Source organism: Pleurodeles waltl, chromosome 6 (genome assembly GCF_031143425.1).
Source record: "Pleurodeles waltl isolate 20211129_DDA chromosome 6, aPleWal1.hap1.20221129, whole genome shotgun sequence".
Lineage (NCBI taxonomy): Eukaryota > Metazoa > Chordata > Amphibia > Caudata > Salamandridae > Pleurodeles > Pleurodeles waltl.
The window spans coordinates 288985426-288999221 of record NC_090445.1 but is presented as its reverse complement, the minus strand read 5'-3'; the positions used below and the strand labels follow the sequence as shown (position 1 = coordinate 288999221).

The 13796-nt window shown below is 47.1% G+C and overlaps 1 protein-coding gene across 1 annotated transcript in view; it reads right to left on the bottom strand.

Moving 5' to 3' along the window:
- Positions 1–13796, bottom strand: part of LOC138299639 (long-chain fatty acid transport protein 2-like) — a 645148-nt gene that overhangs the window by 361358 nt on the left and 269994 nt on the right. Inside the window, exon 2 of the mRNA XM_069238086.1 lies at positions 10504–10710. Within this exon, the coding sequence (XP_069094187.1) occupies positions 10504–10710 (207 nt within the window). The remainder of the gene's footprint in view (positions 1–10503; positions 10711–13796) is intronic.

Here is a 13796-nt window from a genome sequence, read left to right as displayed (position 1 = left end):
TGCAGAATACAGTTGATTAGGGTGGCATGGTGTCATTGCGTGCATGTTAATCGAAATGTGTGCGTATTATGGCCCAATGATATGAGATAGTGCATTTCCAAAGGCCACGCATCTCCTTATCAGAGTGCCTCTTCTTCAGCCGCACCCCAGTTACACAGGGCTCCCCACCAAGCTTCCACCGGCAGCGGGGATGAGGAACACCAATGCAATGTGAGAGTGCAGATGGCCAGCAGAAGTGCCAAGGCTGCAAAGGGGTTACAGACCTTGTTACTCTTTCAACGTTTAAAATTATTGAGGGCACTGGGCTTACAAGTATTTAAGTCTGCCAGGTCCATTAACTCTCGGAGTGTGGCATGTACTGAAGACCAATAATGTTGCAATGACAGGCAAGACCACAAAACGTGGCAGAAGTCCACGCCTAGGAGAGGACAGCATGGGCAGGTAATGTGTGCTGTTGGGTAATAGCGGTTCAATCAGGCCGGGGTGAGATATGCTCTGTTTAAGATGTAACATTTACTATTCTTGAAGAAGTTCAGGGAGACTTGTTTCGGGTGTAATATTGCTAACTCCCATTCTTTGCCCTGCAGTGCCCTCCCTATATCCACCTCCTATTGCTGTCAAAGGGTAATGAGAGGGGGTGTCAATGATTTCACGTATGGCCCTGTAAAGTCAGGGGATAAGTTGGCGTATTGTATGTATTGTATGTGTGGCCGAATGTGGGGGTGGTTCAGTCTCTGCAGCACCCCACAATGTTTGAGCTATATTGCATAGTTGCGGACACGTAAGGAATCGCCCAGTGGGTAGTGTGCAGTCTGAAATCAGTTGGGTAAAGGGGAGGAGGTGGCCCTCAGTATATAAGTCACCTATGGTGTGTAGTAAGCCCGATGTCCAATTCTCCAGCGTCTTGGTTGTGTAAAAACCTGGAAAACGTGTAAGTCCTACAAAAGGGATGTTGGTTAATCAGTGTAATCTCTCATATATGTAGTTATTGTTATTCCCCAACCGTCTCTTCTTCTGTTTAGCCTAGTTGCTCATCCTTTGTCAGGGGATATCACTTATTCGTGGTCTAAAAGTACAAAGTGCAAAGCATTCCTCTCATATCTATTTGATGTATTCATCACTCTTCTAGGTCCTCTGTGGTCACCGTGAGCCGTGATATACTACTCTCAGTTACCTAGTTATTGGGGCTGCTAAAAAAAAAACCAATATATATATATATATATATATATATATATATATATATATATATAAATACATACATATACACTTACATGCGGGGCATGATGATAAAAATATCCACAATGCATGGATTCTTATCGAACAATCACTTACTTATATATTTATTTTCTGTTTCTTTCGACTCAAATATGCATATATACACATTTCAGTGCGGGGCGTGACAATAAAAATATATCCATAGTGCATAGATTCCTATCAAACAATTACTTACTTATATATTTCTTTCGACACAGAGGAGGACGACTGCTTCCATCCCTTTTGCCGCCCCGAAAATGCTCAGTTTGAATAGACTCCACCGTGCATCAGTGTGCACGCCATGGCCTCAGAGCGCCCTCTGGTGTCCTAAAATTATAGTAATGTCAGGGGACCGATTAACTTTGTGTTTTTGCAGCTGATTTCTCAAAGAATCTATAGGGTTGGATTCGATCGTCCCGGAGAGACAGCGGGGTGTTTTCCGGCTATGTAAATCACTCAAATTCTTCGAGAAATCAGCTGCGAAAACAATCGGGATACTGAGGCATAACAAGATTGAAAAAAGAATTAACAATCCCAACATATTGCAATAAACATGTATACAAAAATCCTACCTAATGCCCATCATGTAGCTTCTTAGCGAGCGCATAGTGTTGATAGCCCAATCTGTCCGTACTTAGTACCTGAGAGGAGCACCCACCCCATTATCTTAGAATGAAGGTCTGCCCTTCCTCTCCTTAGCTGGCTTGCAAAAATAAGGCTGAGGTCAGCTGTAAAATGGCATGCAGCATGGGTGGATTCCTCGCTGGAATGACCCCTGTTAGCCCCCTTTAGGCCAGAAAAAAGAATAGAGCGACTATCCACTAGTGGCTTGTCTAATCTTGGACGTAGAGAAGATGTATGATACCATGTCTTGGAAATATCTCTTTCAGGTGCTCACCTCGAAGGGTATGGGCAGACGCCTGCTCGCCTACACTCACCTGTTGTACAAGGACCCATTGTCTCAAGTGCACTTAGGTCCTCTTGTCTCTGCCCCTTTTCCAGTGTGAGGGGCACTAGGCAAGGATTCCTACTCTCCCCCTTGTGCTATTTGCATTAGCGATGGAACCAATACCGATCCTTCTTTGAAAGAATGGCCAAGAGTGCGGCATTCCCCTACAGGACCGTGTGCATGCAGTTGCATTTTATTTGGAAGAATTGTTCATATATCTTAAAGATATGACACAGGCCTTAGCCCCAATACACATCACCCTTACAGAATTTGCTTAGGTTTCAGGGCTGCAGGTGAACTGGACTAAGTCAGTGTTCTACCCCAGGGCCCTGGACATCCGCAACGTGATATATCTCTTGGAGGGACACAATTGCAGTGGTGCTCAGAAGCGGCCCGCTTCCTGAGGGTCCACCTCTATCATTCACCATCCGATCTATAGGAGGGAAATCTCCGCAGGATCTTCGCTAGTATCCACAGATAACCTTTTGGCAATCCCTCCCATTCACCCCTATCTGAAAAATTGCTCTCATAAAAATGAGTGGACTCCCCACATTATTACATACCTTCTCAAACCTTCCATTCATTCCCCCAAACCACTTCTTCAAAGAGTTGAATACTTTACTGTGCTTGTTAATCTATGGTGCAAAACACCACTGGGTAGCCCCCAAGACACTGCAGCTCCCAGTGGAGTGAAGTGCGTTGGGAGCTCCCTCCTATAGGTCATAGGCCACTACATGGGTGACCCAGTGACTCCTGCAGTACCCGGACACCAGCTACACTATGTAACCTACTCTAAAGTGCTACTCTCTTCACTCTGGCCCTTACAGGTGGCAGTAGCATATGCATGCTTGCTTTGCATACGTGAGCTCTCACACTGTAAACAGTTTTATGCCCCCAACATCCCTTTTGTAGGACTTACACGTTTTCCAGGTTTTTACACAACCAAGACGCTGGAGAATTGGACATCGGGCTTACTACACACCATAGGTGACTTATATACTGAGGGCCACCTCCTCCCCTTTACCCAACTGATTTCAGACTGCACACTACCCACTGGGCGATTCCTTACGTGTCCGCAACTATGCAATATAGCTCAAACATTGTGGGGTGCTGCAGAGACTGAACCACCCCCATATTCGGCCACACATACAATACATAAAATACGCCAAATTATCACCTGACTTTACAGGGCCATACGTGAAATCATTGACACCCCCTCTCATTACCCTTTGACAGCAATAGGAGGTGGATATAGGGAGGGCACTGCAGGGCAAAGAATGGGAGTTAGCAATATTACACCCGAAACAAGTCTCCCGGAACTTCTTCAAGAATAGTAAATGTTACATCTTAAACAGAGCATATCTCACCCCGGCCTGATTGAACCGCTATTACCCAACAGCACACATTACCTGCCCATGCTGTCCTCTCCTAGGCGTGGACTTCTGCCACGTTTTGTGGTCTTGCCTGTCACTGCAACATTATTGGTCTTCAGTACATGCCACACTCCGAGAGTTAATGGACCTGGCAGACTTAAATACTTGTAAGCCCAGTGCCCTCAATAATTGTAAACGTTGAAAGAGTAACAAGGTCTGTAACCCCTTTGCAGCCTTGGCACTTCTGCTGGCCATCTGCACTCTCATATTGCATTGGTGTTCCTCATCCCCGCTGCCGGTGGAAGCTTGGTGGGGAGCCCTGTGTAACTGGGGTGCGGCTGAAAAAGAGGCACTCTGATAAGGAGATGCGTGGCTTTTGGGAATGCACTATCTCATATCATTGGGCCATAATACGCACACATTTCGATTAACATGCACGCAATGACACCATGCCACCCTAATCAATTGTATTCTGCACAGTACGTCCCTCTTTTTAATAAAAAATGCAATCAATACCTAATTGCCCCACAGATGAGCATCACCCAAGCCTGAATACTGGGAATTCTCACCCTCTCCCCACCTCTTCCGTTCCATATTCCTCGGACCCACTACCCACACAGCTGTACCCCCACCAGCTATTCATTGCACCCCGTAACAGCACAACTCTACACCCTTTACCGATTATGTCTCACTTTCTTGTTTGCACTCTGAAACCACATTTCTTTCAAAGCAGAACATTTCATAGTACTGCCCTTGACCCCGCAAGTACTTTTCTATCCCTCTTTTCCCCAGTTTATGTTCTTCTTCAGTAGATTGCATATCCACGCAGCAACACTGCAATCTAGATGTTTTCCTTTACGAATTTGACAACAGCATGAGATACTGGAGTAAATGACAAGTACTGTTACCTGTGATGTCTTTTTCTGCATGTCTAATGATCTTTTCTCATTGTGAAAAGGAAAACACAATACTGCCTTGTTTGCATGGTAAGTTCTGTCTTTATCAATAAAAGAAAAATAAACTTTAAAAAAAAGTCTGATGGTAAAACTCCTGACCGAATTAAAACTAGTTTCTCTATCTGACCCATCGTGGTCAGCATTATCTTCTGCCTAGGTGCTGGTTTAGTACAACCAGATGACCAAGGTTGGCGTGTAAAGCTTTTTAGCTCAATTGTCACATTTAAACTTCAAAAATTCATTACTGCAGTTTCCTTTATTGGGTTTTTGTTGTTTTGGTGTTATTTTATTTAATAAAGTATTCTCTATTGTTCTAAACTACTTTGGGATTTTCTTGGCACTATATTTGGATTTTATTACTGTTTTGGTACTGCATAAATACTTTGCAAAGTGCCTCAAGGTTAAGGCTGCAATAATTACCAGGGGATTGACCTCAGGTTAATTTGGTGCTTTTGGTGGTTCACACTGACAAGGATTGTGATTACTGGTTGATGTGGGCACTCACCCCTCTCAACTAGTACTTCTAGTTTCTTACATATCACGGGCCTGATTCACAAAGGTAAACTTATACTTTTGTATTCCCAAATTACATGTTAATAGTAGGTCTACGACAGCAGAGTTTCCATAGTCAGAGCAGAGAACTCCGAATATAAAAAGATAGGTCTATATCTTTTTATGTGCAGACTTCTACGCCCCTTAAGTCGTAACCTATTAACTCATAGTACGTGAGTACAAAAACTCGTACTTTGGGAATACAAAAGCCAATAGTAAACTTACACACAAATGTAAGTTTATCTTTGTGGATAAAGCTCAATATTTTTACTGGATTTCATCTGTGTTGCAGTCAAATTCTTTGTATTGCAGATCATTTTGACCTATTCTAAAGATTGTGAAATAATCATTAGTGTGAGAAAAAAAGTGAATCAGTAGGATTGAGTGTCCTGCTAATATATGTATTTTCACTCATGTAAAGTAAACAGCAAACAGTTCATTCCAGCCCTATGGACGTGGATGTAACCCAGCCCCCCCCTTTGAGAATTCTAGGATATAGGCGGTCATTCTGACCCTGGCGGTCATGGACCGCCAGGGCCGGGGACTGCGGGAGCACCGCCAAAAGGCTGGCGGTGCTCCCAAGGGCATTCTGACCGCGGCGGTATGGCCGTGGTCAGAAACGGAAAACCGGCGGTCTCCCGCCGGTTTTCCGCTGCCCTGAGGAATCCTCCATGGCCATGGGGATTCCGACCCCCTCACCGCCATCCTGTTCCTGGCGGTTTTGACCGCCAGGAACAGGATGGCGGTGAGGGGTGTCGTGGGGCCCCTGGGGGCCCCTGCAGTGCCCATGCCAATGGCATGGGCACTGCAGGGGCCCCCGTAAGAGGGCCCCTAAAAGATTTTTAGTGTCTGCCATGCAGACACTGAAAATCGCGACGGGTTCTACTGCACCCGTCGCACCCTTCCCACTCCGCCGGCTCCATTCGGAGCCGGCTTCCTCGTGGGAAGGGGTTTCCCGCTGGGCTGGCAGGCGGCCTTCTGGCGGTCGCCCGCCAGCCCAGCGGGAAACACAGAATAACCGCGGCGGTCTTCTGACCGCGCAGCGGTATTCTGGCGGCTCCCGCCGGCACCGCGGTTACCGCGGCCGGCGGGAGTCAGAATGAACCCCATAGTGTTTTTTGAATCTGAAGAGTAAGGCTGTGGGAAAACACATTTGGTTCATATGGTCCATCTATCTGAAGGTACAACCGTTTAGGATGGGAAACATCCTTTATTACGAAGTCTTTTTAACGAAGTCGTGGTTAACGAAAGCGCAACAACGCTTTTTTTAACCACGACTCCGTTATTTTGTGCCTTAACTACGTATGTTCTGAACTACGAACATGCGTGGTTAAGGTACAAAGAAGGGAGTTGGCGAAGGAGGAGGACGCAGGTGACAAGGGCTCGACTAAGGTAAGTGGGGGGTTTTAGGTTTTGGGGAGGGGGTGGGGTTCAGGGGGTTTTAGGTTTTGGGGTGGGGTTGGGGGGGTGGGGCGGTTTTAGGTTTTGGGGTGGGGTTGGGGGGGTGGGGCGTTTTTGGTTTGGGGAGGGGGTGGGGGTCAGGGGATTTTAGGTTTTGGGGTGGGGTTAGGGGTGGGATGTTTTTGGTTTTGGGGAGGGAGTGGACGGTCAGGGGGTTTTAGGTTTTGGGGTGGGGTTAGGGGGGTGGGGCGTTTTTGGTTTTGGGGAGGGGGTGGGGGGTCAGGGGGTTTTAGGTTTTGGGGTGGGGTTGGGGGGGTGGGGTGTTTTTGGTTTTGGGGAGGGGGTGGGGGTCAGGGGGTTTTAGGTTTTGAGGCGGGGTTGGGGGGGGTGGGGTGTTTTTGGTTTTGGGGAGGGGGTAGGGGGTCAGGGGGCTTTAGGTTTTGGGGTGGGGTTGGGGGGTGGGGCGTTTTTGGTTTTGGGGAGGGGGTGGGGGTCAAGGGGTTTTAGGTTTTGGGGTGGGGCGTTTTTGGTTTTGGTTTTGGGGAGGGGGTTAGGGGGTTTTAGGTTTTGGGGTGGGGTTGGGGGGGTGGGGTGTTTTTGGTTTTGGGGTGGGGTGGGGGGTCAGGGGGTTTTAGGTTTTGGGGTGGGGTTGGGGGTGGGGCGTTTTTGGTTTTGGGGAAGGGGTGGGGGGTCAGGGGTTTTTAGGTTTTGGGGCGGGGTTGGGGGGGTGGGGCGTTTTTGGTTTTGGGGAGGGGTGGCGGGTTAGGGGGTGTTAGGTTTTGGGGTGGGGTTGGGGGTGGGGCGTTTTTGGTTTTGGGGAGGGGTGGGGGGTCAGGGGGTTTTAGGTTTTGGGGTGGGGTTGGGGGGGTGGGGCGTTTTTGGTTTTGGCGAGGGGGTGGGGGTCAGGGGGTTTTAGGTTTTGGGGTGAGGTTGGGGGGTGGGGCATTTTTGGTTTTGGGGAGGGAGTGGGGGGTCAGAGGGTTTTAGGTTTTGGGGTGGGGTTTGGGGGGTAATGCTTTTATCAGGAATGCCTTTACAATGAAAATCGTTGTTAACGCATTTGTGGTAAAATCATTAGTAGTAGCAACGAGGTCGGTGTTCCGACCTCGTTGTTAAGGCACTAGTTGTTTAGGAAATCGGTGTTCCGTCGTACAACCATATAGGAGCACCGATTATTTCAAGGCCAATACATTGAAATGACTGTTCTTACTTGCAAAAGAAAATGAATGTATTAAATAAAAGACATTCATTATTGAAATATTTGTATAGTGAGGAGAAGTTTACCAAAAGCAACAGATAGAGCTGTCAAAGAGACTTTTTTCCTGGAAGGCAAGGGTCTCACCTCCCCCTTCACGATTATTGTTATTTTACTTTAACTAACCAGGTCCAAGGGTTATGGGTATTGCCTCTTTTTTTAAATTATTGAATCTGTGGCCCAGCAACAAAGCACCTTCGTCTGATCGGCTAGGCAGGTTAGTCCTGGTCCTTTGAAAGTCTTCGGAGCCACAGAGTTTCTAAGCTCCAGGTTTCAGGAAAAGTTGGGAGGAGTACACTTTGACACCAGCCAAGGATCAAGGACCTTGGGGACAGCAGTTGGGGGTCAAGACTCACTTTATCAGAGCCAGCAGCATGGGCCAGGGAAGGTCCAGTTAGAAATGGTCAGTTGAACATTTGTAGAAAAGGCCTCTTGTAGCTTGTTGTTTCCCTGTAGCTTGAAAAGGTCAGTGTTATGATCGTTTGAGCCTATCCACTATTACAGAACTTCCTATGTGCCCTACAGCAAAGAATCCAACAGTGAAGTACCCCTCTCTGCTTAAATCATAGATGGTGGAACCTTTCCCCCTTTTGCAGAGTCTGTGTTCCCAGCCCACGGGTCTGGGGGCAGCTCTACTCCCACATGGATGGGACCTACCTGGAATGGGGAGGGGGAGAACCCTACCCAGGAGTCAGCTAACATTTGTCTGTGACAGGGTAGGCCTCTTTGAGGTTTATTAAGTTCCTTGACATAGCCCAGATAGTCATCCTGTCAGTGAAACAGAACACCTCCCTACCCACAAAGCATCTGGCTCAGCTTGCGGAGGAAGACCACACCTCATCATGGGAGCTATTTAAGTGCTACGTGACAGGTAGTCTCATTCAAATGAGCATCTAACTATTGTGCTATTCAACCGTCTGGACACCCCAGGATTTTGGTGTCATAGGAATACCTGTTGCATTACAAGATATCAAAGACCTACATAATTTGTGATACCTTCATCCAGCCCTCGCTTTTTAGTCACTATCACTCTGCATGCTTAGTGTGGAAGAAGCAAACCTACAAGTCCCTGAACCATTGTTTGCTACAAATCCCAGAATTGCTTAAGTTGTCTGAAAAGGGCACGGGTTTTGATTGAGAAAATTAGAATGGAATCTACCATAAGGCCTGGGTTACTGAACCCACAACTCACAGGACAAATACCTGTAGCAGTAGCACAAGGTTCCTTCACATACGGAACAGGTACATCACATGTAGCAGGAATGTGAATAATATTTGTGGTGCAATCAGGGAGAAGGCAAGTAAGCCTGCTGCAGTATGTTGTTTCAGGAATGTTCTTGTCCTCTACACTATTGGCCGCACATGAAATGGGACCACATGGCAACTATGAAATATCAAGGCAAAGGAAGGCAGTAGCAAGGATTATGCCAATCTTCATTAACGGCAGTCTTGAAAATGTATGCTAGTAACCAGGAAATGAGTATAGAACATCAAGACAAAGGAAGGCAGCAGCAATGATTATAGTCAACATCACCAACTGCAATCTTGATAATATGTACCAGTATACAATAAAATAATAATTAAAGAAACAAAACCCACAAAAACATTTCATACTAAAGTGGTTAATATTGAAATGAAAGAAATAGACAAATAGGAGTAATGCTCATAGATCAGCTTTGTCCAACATCTACCAGCAACTTCTGATCAATATCCACCACAATACTGTAGGAACCTCTGAATATCAAGGCTAAACATATTAAGATACAAGAGTTTCATGGACAAAATAAAGACCAAAATATCAAAAGGAAAGTGGAGATAGAGGAAGCTTTACTATTCCTACCTTCAAAAGCGATAGATAGATAAATAGATAGATAGATAGATAGATAGATAGATAGATAGATAGATAGATAGATAGATTTGAAGTTAGGTATAGAACATTTAGATTTACTTTACCTTTTTGATATTTTGCCCTTGATATTGTATACCTCGATATTTTATTTTTGATTCAGAGGGTATACCTGGACTGCATACCAATCAGAGAGGTCTCATCAAATCAATGAGAACGGGCATTCTCAAAGACAATAGGTCTGACCGTTATAGACGGTCACCAAGCTATTGCCTTTACAAGTTGTTGTTTGCTTGTCATAACTTAGTTAAAACATCATTTAAAGATAGCCACCTATGTGTGCCCATCCATGTTCATTCAAAGGCAGCCGTATTGGAAAGTTTTCATCATAAAGTATGACCGAAATATTCAGAGATGGTCACATCACATCTGCATGCATGCACGGATAAGGGTGGCAATCTTTGAATCACTTTTGTTATACTTTTAAGGGAAACCCAATATATGATGGCAGCCCATGCAGTGGGTGGCCTTCTTGGAATGACTTGTGTATTTTGTCATATTAATACAAAAATCTGTCCAAGATGGCCACTCACATTTGCACACCAGTAAGCGTGCATGTGTGCGTATGTTAGTCATCATAGAATTATTTTTGACCTACTTTAACATTGGTAAGAAAGAATACCCTAAGACCTAAAAATGACTCAAAAGCCTTTCCAATTGCTCGTTGCCTTTTGTTAAATGGGGAAGCTTCTTCCAGGTGACAACTAAATCACTTACTTTTTTGAAGCAATAAGTGATTCGTCCTGATGACAGTGTTTTTAATAGAAAATATACCCAATGCTGGTTAAAAGGAGAAGCCAATTCATTGATTCAATAACATACAGGTGTGTGTACTCGTGTTCCCAACATTGACATACCTGTAGTCCCAGATGTGAAAATATACAGAGCATTAGATGTGTAGGTCACACTTGACCGCAAAGAATCTGACAAAGGTTGCTCCGAGGAGGCTTTTACTTTTTCCAGGAAACTCTCCACTTTTTGTGCAGACGAATCTGTACTCAAAAAGATGATCTGCACATTGTCACTCAAGCTTGTTCGGATATCTTCCACCACAGCCTTCAAATCTAGTCCGAAAACAAACCAAAGAACTGAATGAATCACTAGCATTGATGCTGAAAAATACATATTTACAGTAATGATTCCCATTTATACCTCAATATAAAATGCATCCAATATCATTCATTTAACATATATTTGTGAAGTAATTGCATAGCCATTTCCTAAAAACTTTAAATGAATGAGCATCAAAAAGATCTGTGAGCATCACACCTCGAGGTGGCAGGAAAAATGAAGTTGAAGGTGTTCCTCTCTTCAGAACATTGAAATGTGGAGTTTATAAAACATGATTTTTCAAGTTCTTTGGGAGGTTAGTCTCTCATTCCTTTCTTGAAAATATATGAACAAAGAATATTACATCTGACATCTATGGAGCTGACTTACAGTTCCGTTCGGTTTGAAAACTTTATTCAGCAAATACAAAATAACCATAAAAGTTCATAAATGTATATAAATACATATTCATTATAATCATATCCTAATTTGGGGAGGCGTGGCCGGCAAGATGGCCACTCGGACGCACTTGCAGAGTGCTCGCGGCCCGTGTCCAAATCCTGCAATATCCTGCCTGCCCGAGGCCCTGCAGACCCCGCAAACTGACCACGGGGGTTTGATGAATGGAGATACGGCTCAAGTGAGAGGGATCATGTAGGTGTTGAGTCTTGAGGCTGGGCCCTGCTGGGATTGGTTGATGATAACATGGTGGCCGCCAGGCGGATCGCTAGATAACTCGATGCTGGAGCCTTCCGGAGCACTACCATGCGATTTTGGAGGTAGGGGGCCCCCGACATCGGCAGGCTAACCTGCAACAGTCGGTCTGAGCGGGGAGTGGACCCCACCCCCTCTCTTTTTTGTCCAGCCCTTCTGCAGGGAGTGGACTGTGCCTGCAGCTGGCTTGGGTCTGGTGGGACCCTTGAAACAGGTTTGGCTCCACGCGCTCGGAGGTGTTACACTGCTGGGTGCTCTGTGATGTGCAGACCCTCCCCCAACTGGCTGACCTCAACATGGCGGCCACCGTGTCGGTCTCCCATTAATCTCGTGGCGAGAGGCGTCGAGAAGTGCCACCCAGGGGGCTCAGAGTGAGGGTCGCCTGGAGAGTGGCAACTTGGCCTCACCAGGTCGGCTCCGGTGGGGTACGGATTCCCCCCCCTCTACGGGGACGCAGCATGGGTGGTGGATGGAGCGGATATTGGGGTGTTTGACCCGGTGGCCCCCCCCTCGGAACAGTGGAACACTGGATATTGCAGTCTGCCTGTGCAGCGGGATAACTATCTGTGGTGTGGACTCAGCGCACAGTGGTGATTGCTGCCGGGGCCTATGCGAGACGCTGGCCTAGGAGGACTAGTTACTACTGGGCCTTTCTCCACAGGCTTCTGTGACCAGTAGGAACGTGGGGTTGTAGGCTGGCCCGGTTCTGCGCGCTGGGACCCTCAGTGCTCTAGGGTGCGGTGGAAGCGATTCTGAGGCACAGTTACACCATGGGCAAGGATAAAGCGGGGAAGGGAGCGCAGCAAACCCGTATGGACCAATATACAGCGCAGACTATGGGTGGTACTCTGCCGCAAGAACCCCCGGTTCTCTTGAACAAAGGATGTGAACCCTCAGGTACACAGATCCTGGCCACCAATGAGGCCTTGAGTCAGGCGGTAAAGTCGCAAATCGCTGCCATGGCGGTTGATGTAAACTTGCTAAGAGCTAATTTGAAGGTGGTTGCCGAGCGTTCGGTGGTGACTGAACAACAAGTGACCTCCATGCAGACTGACATTGACACCCTAAAGATTTCGGTGACTGCCCTGGAGGTTAAAACGCCAAACTGGAAGTGAGAGCTAAGGATGCGGAGGGAAGAGCGTGTAGGTCCAACCTCCATGTGGTGGGTTTCCACGAGGGTGCAGAGGGCTCGAACCCAGAAGCCTTTTTGGAGGACTGGATTAAAAAAGCATTGCCTAATGCCTCCTTGTCAGCCGTGTTTGTGGTGGAATGTGCGCACAGGGCACTGGCCCCTCCACCGCCGCCGGGTGTGCCTCCCGAGTGCTCATCGCCAAGATCCTCAGTTACAGAGACCGGGACGCAATCCTTCAGAAAGTACGCAAACATGGGGACCCCTCTTCTGAGAATCACATTATCCACTCTTTTCCGGATTGCACTCGGGAGGTGGAGCTACAACGACAGTCCTTCCTGAGGGTTAAACGCAAATTGAAAGAAACTTGGGTATGTTACTCTTCGCTGTTAAACTGAAGGTTCTCCATGAAGATCGCTCTCATTTATTTCAGTCACCCGAGGCAGTATGGGATTGGTTGGAGGTTGGTGATGGCTGTAGAGCACCGGGGTCCCAGGGAAGAGGAATTTGTGAGAGATCTACCAAAATGGGTGGAGTGCAGTCCACCTTGCGCCGGACCAGTAGGCGATGCCATGCTACCCGCAACACCAGGGTGATAGTGCGCTCAGATGGCACCTTGAGCATGGACAGGAGGCTTCGGGAGCGGGAGGAGGCGAGGCGGTTGGTGCAATCCGTCACTGCAGAAGTATCGACTTGATTCGGTTCCCCATGCGGAGATGGTGGATTAACACAGGACTCTGACAACACCAATGCCTGAACAACAGTTAAAATGTATATTTGTGCCGGCTGTGAGAAGTCGTGTCTGTTGCTAGACTGGGGGCTTGCCACCACTGTCTGCTCCCCGCGTCTCCTTTTTTCTCGATACCCCCGTCTCTTCTCCTCTCCCCCCCTTTCCTCCTCCTTATTGTTAGGCTCTTCTATTGCGGAGTGGCGGAGTCTTGGGAGGCCACAAGCCACGGGACGGAGCTCAAGGGGTGTTGTGTGCTACCTCTCCCCCCTCTCCGGTTCCCCCCCTTGGCTTGACCAAGGCTAATATTGTTTTATTCCTCCCCCACCCACTTTTTGTAGCGTGGAGTGTCACCTGTTGTGGCTTATATTAATCACTTGCAGAGAAGTATTGTTGAGTTTGGGTACAGTGTGTGGATTGTCTGATTAGTCGGGTGAGAGGAGTGGGAGTGTAGCCCAGCTCTGTCCTGGCCAGTTCCTTGCAGTAGTACAGTTTAGTGATGCCTCTACCTTCTGGACTCTAGGGTAGAT